Source organism: Eimeria mitis, genomic scaffold, assembly GCF_000499745.2.
Source record: "Eimeria mitis Houghton genomic scaffold, Emh_scaff4162, whole genome shotgun sequence".
Taxonomy (NCBI): Eukaryota; Apicomplexa; class Conoidasida; order Eucoccidiorida; family Eimeriidae; genus Eimeria; species Eimeria mitis.
The window spans coordinates 3683-4197 of record NW_013572490.1 but is presented as its reverse complement, the minus strand read 5'-3'; the positions used below and the strand labels follow the sequence as shown (position 1 = coordinate 4197).

The 515-nt window shown below is 60.4% G+C and overlaps 1 protein-coding gene across 1 annotated transcript in view; it reads right to left on the bottom strand.

The window, feature by feature from the left end:
- EMH_0072970 (uncharacterized protein) overlaps positions 1–515 on the bottom strand; it is a gene marked incomplete at both ends in the record, with an annotated part of 4805 nt that overhangs the window by 854 nt on the left and 3436 nt on the right. The window contains one exon of the mRNA XM_013499273.1: positions 33–508. Coding sequence (XP_013354727.1) covers positions 33–508 — 476 coding nt within the window. The remainder of the gene's footprint in view (positions 1–32; positions 509–515) is intronic.

Sequence of the window (515 nt, the reverse complement as noted above, 5' to 3'; positions counted from 1 at the left end):
CAACTGGCGGCCTGCAGAGCCTGCTGCAGCACCGGTTCTGCTGCTGCTGCTGCTGCTGTTGCTGCTGCAGTTGCAGCTGCTGCTGCAGCTGTTGCTGCAGCTGCAGCTGCTGCAGCTGCAGCTGTTGCTGCAGCTTCGGCAACTGATCTCGCTGCGAATTCAACGCGGGGTAAAAGGGAACGCTGCTGCTGCTGCTGCTGCTGCTGCTGCTGCTGCTGCTGCTGCTGCTGGCTGCCCCGAGCTCTATTGTATGAGTAGCGCAGCATCCTTGATCCTGGGAGAAGAGTGGATCCTGCTGCTGCTGCTGCTGCTGCTGCTGCTGCTGCTGCAGCTGCTGCAGCTGCTGCAGTTGCTGAAGCTGCTGCTGCAGTTCTGGGTGCTGCTGCTCTATCAGGAGCTGTTGCTGCTGCAGCAGCAGCAGCAACTGCTGCTGCTGCTGCTGTTGGTTAGCATGCGTCTGATGGTGCTGTATCTGGAACTGCTGTTGCTGCTGCTGCTGTTGCTGCTGCTGCTGC